Source organism: Miscanthus floridulus, chromosome 18 (genome assembly GCF_019320115.1).
Source record: "Miscanthus floridulus cultivar M001 chromosome 18, ASM1932011v1, whole genome shotgun sequence".
Classification (NCBI taxonomy): domain Eukaryota; kingdom Viridiplantae; phylum Streptophyta; class Magnoliopsida; order Poales; family Poaceae; genus Miscanthus; species Miscanthus floridulus.
This window is the reverse complement of record NC_089597.1, coordinates 51,627,121-51,634,144: the sequence shown is the minus strand read 5'-3', so window position 1 is coordinate 51,634,144 and position 7,024 is coordinate 51,627,121. Positions and strand designations below refer to the sequence as shown.

At 51.7% G+C, this 7,024-nt stretch overlaps 2 protein-coding genes across 2 annotated transcripts; one reads left to right on the top strand and one right to left on the bottom strand.

Moving 5' to 3' along the window:
- Window positions 1–208: 208 nt before the first annotated feature.
- Window positions 209–3,779, bottom strand: LOC136520751 (UDP-glycosyltransferase 89B2-like). The gene has a single exon (XM_066514405.1). It carries the CDS (start codon window positions 1,889–1,891, stop codon window positions 311–313), a length of 1,581 nt encoding a protein of 526 aa, XP_066370502.1. The 5' UTR covers window positions 1,892–3,779; the 3' UTR covers window positions 209–310.
- On the top strand, window positions 1,731–5,833 carry LOC136520752 (UDP-glycosyltransferase 89B2-like). The gene is made up of 2 exons (XM_066514406.1): window positions 1,731–1,856; window positions 3,688–5,833. The coding sequence occupies exon 2, from the start codon at window positions 3,778–3,780 to the stop codon at window positions 5,233–5,235; it is 1,458 nt and encodes a 485-aa protein (XP_066370503.1). The 5' UTR covers window positions 1,731–1,856; window positions 3,688–3,777; the 3' UTR covers window positions 5,236–5,833.
- Window positions 5,834–7,024: the final 1,191 nt, after the last annotated feature.

The window sequence follows — 7,024 nt, the reverse complement described above, 5'->3', positions numbered from 1 at the left end:
GATTGGGGGCGTGTTTGCTTGCATCGATAGGAGTAGGACACGAGGGGATGTTTCTCACAACAGGCAACATCATTCAGCGTTGCCCAGAATTGGGAGGTCATCCAAACTGCCCCTGGATTGATGTTCATTCCTTCTGTCAGTTCTCTGAGCACAAAATGTTCATGAATTGATGTTAAGAATTTAGGATCAATGGATCATTGTGTACTTGCGTTGCCCAGAAGTCTATTTCATTACCAAGTTCTTATCATTATCATTAGTAAATAGACATGGATCGATTTATCGATCAACGATTCAAATCACAGAGAGGCTCTTAATAGTCTAAGCCGGTCTTGGTTATTGATTCGCTCGCGAGCTCCCGCACCAGCTCCTCCAGCTCCCGCCACGAGTCGCCGCCTTCCCGCACCGCCGCGGCTGCCTCTGCAGCGATCTCCCTCGCCCTCGCCACCACGTCATGCTTCCCGCCGATGGCCGTGTGCAGCACCCGCGCGACCTCGTCCGCGGCCGGCGCAGCCTTGAGCCCGCCCCAGCTCACGGGAACGGCGGCGCCCAGCTCGTCCACGAGCAGCCGGGCGTTCACGAACTGATCGGCCGTCATCGGCCACGTGAGCATCGCCACCCCTGCCGCTGCGGCCTCCAGCACCGAGTTCCACCCACAGTGCGTCACGAACCAGCCCACCGCCCGGTGCCGCAGCGCAGCCACCTGCGGCGCCCAGCCGCGGATCACCTTGCCCCTCCCGCCCGCGGCCACGACGCGCTCCTCGAACCCCTCTGGGATCGGCGCCGTTTTCCCGGCCGCCCAAACGAACGCCAGCCCGGTGCGCTCCAGCGCGGAGGCCAGCGCCGCCGCATGGGGCGGCTGCAGCACCGCCATGCTCCCGAAGCTGATGTACAGCACGGAGCCGTCGTCCGGGAACCTGTCGAGCCAGGCGCACAGATCGACACCGGACACGGCCGTCTCCCCGCCGCGGTCGCCCGTGGCGTCGGGCGGCGCCACCGGCCCGACAGCGTGCACGCGCCTGAGGCCCAGATCCGCGAGCGGCGCGCGGAGGTAACGCTCCTCGAGCCGCCGGAACGTGTTGGACACGAACGCCGACCCCTCCAGGTTCCAGAGGAAGTTGCGCCGCACCGCCTCCGAGATCTCGTCGCCCTCCTTGTACGTCCGGTACAGCAACGACAGCTGCCGCCACGGGTACGCCGGGCTGCCAGGGAGATCCGGGAAGCTGATCTGGCTCTCTTCGTCGCTCTCGTCCTCGCGCCTCGGCGCCCGGCGAAATAACGAGTGGAGCACGGCGGAACCGTACACACCGGACGGAGAGAACACGATTCCTGGGACGCCCAGCTCCGCCGCGAGTGGCTGCGCCCACCCGCAGGAGTGGTCGGCGAGTATGGCGACCACGCGGTCCGGGGTGTCGGACCGCTCGCGGGCCCATGAGCCGAGCGGGCCGATGAGCTCGGCGAAGGCGACGATGAGCGATGCGAAGAGCGTGGGCGGCGAGTCCTTGGCGCTCTCGACTCCCGCGGGTAGGGCGGGGTGGGATGGGAATGGGAGGACGAGCGCCTGGACGGCACCATCGTGGTGCGCGTCCACGAGCGGCGCGAGGAGGAGGGCAGTGGCTGGCGTGGCGACGACGGTGACGCGGAGGCCGCGGGATGCGAGGAGGCCGGCCAGATCCAGGAGCGGGATCATGTGGCCCGGCGCCGGGTACGGGATCACCAGGATGAGCGGCCTCGCCGGCGCTGTGAAGCTATCGGTGGCCCTTGTCGCCGCCATGGCGAATGCGAGAGCGACGCCTGCCTGACGCGGACAGTGACAGTGAACAGTGACTGGCGGCGCAGCGGGTGAGCGACTGGCAAAGGTAAACTCCACATTTTTCTTTTTGATAAAGGGCATCTACTCTTATCAAAGGTTACTTTGCCCGATGCTCGCGCCATGCACGGTAGCAAAATTATTTTGATTCGTTTGATCGCAGCTTAACGTCCAGATCTGTTAGTAGCCCCTATTTACTGACCTGTACAAAAAAATATTTGTCTTCTCCCATCGTCTCCTCATCTACTCCGTCTCCTCTCCCCTTTCTCACTTGCTCCCTCCCTCCATCTCTGTCGTGCGATGACACGCCGGCGTGGGCAGAGCTCGACCGCCCCCTCTCTTCCCCCCATATTTATTACTACTGATTAACAGCAGGATGCTGCTAACAGGGTGAATGAATCACCCAATACACAACGTAGGATAGCAGATTACGGCCTGTTTGGTTCCATGTGACTAGAGATTAGAAAGTTTTTTTTAGTTCATTTTAGTCATTTTTAACTAAATAGGAGGAACTACTGGAGGGATTTTTAGTCTCTAGTCCACTAGTCCTTTAGAAAGGCTTTTTGACTAATAAACCAACTTTACAGCCCTTATCCCTCCCTCTTTCTCCTACCTCACCTTTGTCTAAAGGAATAAGAGTATATTTTAGTCTTTGTTCAGCCCTTTAGTCCTTTTTAGTCTTTAAAACTAAACATATTATTTAGTCTCTCTTTTAGTCTTATTTTAGCCTCTAGTCTCTAGTCCCTGCTACCAAACAGGACCTATATGATGAGGGTTGGTACATGTGGCCTAAAAGGCATCAGCTGCTACCAAAGGTGAACGAACTCCACTTGGGTGCGTTATTTGGATAACTATGGCTGTGGCCCCGTTCACTTCGCTGAAAAAAAAAATCGAAATATTGTTTTGGCTGATTTGTTATGAGAGAAAAATACTGTTCCGACTGAAAAAACAAGTTGAAAAGTACGAATTATAAGACAAGCGAATATGGCCTATGTATGTTCCCCTAAACTTTAGTCCATGTCACAATGGATGTTTGACACATGTATGGAGTACTAAATATAAATTAATTACCAAACTAAATGCACAGATTAAGACTAATTTACGAGACAAATTTTTTAAACCTAATTAGTCCATGATTTACCAATGTTGTGCTACAGTAAACATGTGCTAATGACGGATTAATTAGGCTTAATAAATTCGTCTCGTGGATTACTAAGGACTTCTGTAATTTGTTTTATTTTACTATCCGAACACTCGATGTGATCATGTGATACCCTCATGTGACATCCCTAAACTTTAGTCCCTGAATTTAAATATCCATATGATGCTCGACAAATAAAAATGTTCTCTTTATTTTGCGGGTAAAAGAAAAATGTTCTGTTTGTCAATGATTTGAATATTTGATGTATTTTTTTAGATCCGGGAAAGAAATCAATCAATGAATTGACGTGTAGTAGGACTGTAGGAGTAATTAAGTGTTTTCTAATAAAGGTGGTGTTTAAATCAGAGGCTAAAGTTTAGAGATATCATATTGGACGTTACATGAAGGTGTTACGTAGGAGTGTTTGGATAGTAATTATAAAACAAATTATACAAGTCCTCAGTAATCCACGAGACAAATTTGTTAAACCTAATTAATCCGTCACTATCATATGTTTACTGTAGCACCACGTTGTCAAATCATGGACTAATTTGGTTTAAAAATTTCGTGTCGTAAAATAGTCGTAATCTATATATTTAATTAATTTTTAATCTATATTTAACAGTGTGTGTATGGTTCTAAATATACAATGCGATAGGAACTGAACTTGAGGGGAAGAAGGCCGAAGCACAAGTGACATGTACTACTGAAATTTTCTGTATTCTGCTCGGGTCGACAGGACTCTTCCACCTACCGCTCGCCCCCAATATCACCCCCGCGGGCGCCGCCGCGGTCACCTCTCTCACCATCACTACACTACCAGTCCACCATGGCAGCGACGATCTCCGACAGCCCCACGGCCCCGGCGCCGCACGTCCTGGTCGTGCCGTACCCGGCGCAGGGACACACGATCCCGCTGCTCGACCTCGCTGGCCTCCTAGCGTCGCTCGGCGGCCTCCGCCTCACCGTCGTCACCACGGCCGCTAGTGCCCATCTCCTCCACCCGCTCCTGGCTGCGCACCGCGACACCGTTCGCGAGCTCGTCCTCCCGTTCCCCTCTCACCCGGCCTTCCCCGCGGGCGTCGAGAGCGCCAAGGGCTTGCCGCCCGCGCTCTTCGGCGCGCTCATCGTCGCCTTCTCTGGGCTCCGCGGGCTTCTCGGTGATTGGATCCGCGAGCGGTCGGACGGACCAGACCGTGTGGTCGCCGTACTCTCCGACTTCTTCTGCGGGTGGACGCAGCCGCTCGCGGCAGAGTTCGGCATCCCGCGGATCGCGTTCTCCTCGTCCGCGGTGTACGGCACCGCCGTGCTGCACTCGTTGTTTCGACGGATGCCACGCCGCAACGACGAGGACGACTCCGACGAGAGCCTGATCTCGTTCCCGGATATCCCCGGAACCCCGGCGTACCCGTGGCGGCAGTTGTCGCAGCTATACCGTTCGCTGAAGGAGGGCGACGAGGTCTCAAAGGGTGTCAAGCGCAACTTCCTCTGGAACCTGGAGAGCTCGGCGTTCGTATCCAACACGTTCCGGCGGCTCGAGGAGCGCTACCTCGGCGCACCGCTCGCGGACCTGGGTTTCAGGCGCGTGCGCACCGTGGGGCCGTTGGCGCCGGACGCCGGCGCCGCGGGCAACCGCGGCGGGAAGACGGATGTGGCCGCGGCTGATCTGTGCGCCTGGCTCGACAGATTCGCGGAGGACGGCTCCGTCATGTACATCAGCTTCGGGAGCATGGCAATTCTGCATCCGCCGCACGCGGCGGCGCTTGCCGCCGCGCTGGAGCGCACCGGGGTGGCGTTCGTGTGGGCGGCCGGGCCGACGGTGACGCTCCCGGACGGGTTCGAAGAGCGCGTCGCCGCGGCGGGCGGGAGGGGCAGGGTGATCCGCGGCTGGGCGCCGCAGGTGGCGGTGCTGCGGCACCGGGCGGTGGGATGGTTCGTGACGCACTGCGGCTGGAACTCGGTGCTGGAGTCCTGCGCGGCCGGGCTGGCGATGCTCGCGTGGCCGATGGCGGCCGACCAGTTCGTGAACGCGCGGCTGCTAGTGGACGAGGTGGGCGTGGCCGTGCTCGTGAGCTGGGGCGGCCTCAGTGCCGCGCCGACCGCGGACGAGGTCGCGCGGGTGCTAGACATGGCTGTCGTCAGAGGGCAGCGGCGTGACGTGGTGGCGCGCGCCAAGGAGCTCGCGGAGGAGGCCACGGCTGCGGTAAGCGAAGGCGGCGCGTCGCGGCGACAGCTGGAGGAGCTGCTGCTTGAGCTCCGCCAGCTCGGGAGCGAGCCAAAGGAGTAGGTGCCGTGGGGCTTTCTCCAAAATTCTTCCATATCCAAATAGTACCATCGGGCATCGGCCACTTAAATTGATGATTGATAAGTGCTGACGATGTCTCATTGTCTCCGCTACAAAATCTACTATTCTCACCTGTAATAATACTGTATATTTGATTTTGTATGAACTCAAGTTTTTCAAAACAAAAACAAAAGAGATTTTGTATGAACTTTGCGTGATAATTAGACACGACTATGAGTCTACATGTCTTCTCTTCCATACTTTTTTTTCCAAACTTGAGTTGCATTAGTATGATATATCGATTTTATGGGACTAATAAAGCCCTTGCCAGACGAATCTGTTCATAGGTTTGAGAAATCACTTGCTATTCTCAAAGGAGAAAGGGTGAATTTCTTATAAATGTGACATTTTCTCTTGGTGCAAAATGCAGAAAATTGTACAAACTCTCATAAAAGCTATTCATTTCATTTTATTATCGTTCACAACTTCACATTGGCCCTGTTCGGCTTACCCCATATTAAGCTTGTTCGGCTTCTTTTTTCTGCCGGAACAGTGTTTTTCAGTCAGTTTCAGCCAAGTTTCAGATCAGCGAACGGGGCCATTACCTTGTCACTCCAACTTTTGAATCGAAATCTAGCCAACTTCATACATAAGGTATAATGCAGGCTTGAAAGTGACTTTGGTGTCATTTATCCATGACATGAAAATCATATATTTTAGATGTTGATAAATGTCATGAAAATTCAAACAAGTAGGGCAAACTCCCCTACATATGTGAATATATAGATTTGCTGTTCATTTTGTGCACATATGCATGAATAGAAAATTTTGATGAAGTTTCCCCTACAAGATGGGAACCGAGGTGTATAAGATATGTAATAATTTTATCTTTTGAAGCATAAATCATATAATCCATCCTTGGAACTGCACAACCACTTAGAACAAGTCTTAAATAACTATATAAAATATTTAGCAAGCAACATAGTTCACCGCAAATTACATAACCAAGTTGTTCTAGTAGAAACCATACAATTGTATAAGTAAAAGTATTACATGCCAAAGTTTGTGTTTCCACCAAAATATGCAACTAGAAATGCATTGTTTCAACACAAATGCAAAGTTCTGACACAATCATATAAAATGGCAAATGCAAACCACCAAATCCTTGTTCACGAGCAGCTCCCCCTCAAGCAAGCCAATCCGATTCATGGGTAAAGTCTAGGGATGTAGCCAATGCATAATGTTATTGTGACGCTGACAATTAGAGCAATATTTGAGGGAGGTGAAATGAACTCTCGCACTTAACACCACCTTCAAAACCAACAAAGGTGCGATTTGTAGGGTACTCCCTCCATTCTAAATTATGAGACGATTTGTTTTTTTCTAAATACGTAGCTTTTGCTATGCACATAGATATACACTTCTAGATACATAGTAAAAGCAATGTATTAAAAAAGCGAAACGTCTTGTAATTTGAAATAGGAGGAGTATTAAATACTTTGCAGGGGATGTATATATGTGAGTTTTTACGTTTATACTTTGATTTGACAAAAAAAATAGTTGAGGGATAATGGTGTCTGGTTTTACTGTCGAGCACATTCTAGATCATAGTTATTAAAGGTAAAACTATTACTAGTTAGGCTAGTCTCAGTGGAGAGTTTTATTACACTGCTTCCAAGACTGTCATGTCATACAAAATGAAATAAAACTTAGTTGAAGCACCCACTCTCAATGCAAAGTTTCATTCTAGAGTTTCATAAGCATTTAATTCTAAGACTCATAGAGAGTTGGT

Excerpts from the sequence above, each read along its gene's own strand:
- LOC136520752 (XM_066514406.1), top strand. The coding sequence starts at position 3,778 with ATGGCAGCGACGATCTCCGACAGCCCCACGGCCCCGGCGCCGCACGTC.
- LOC136520751 (XM_066514405.1), bottom strand. The coding sequence starts at position 1,891 with ATGCCCTTTATCAAAAAGAAAAATGTGGAGTTTACCTTTGCCAGTCGC.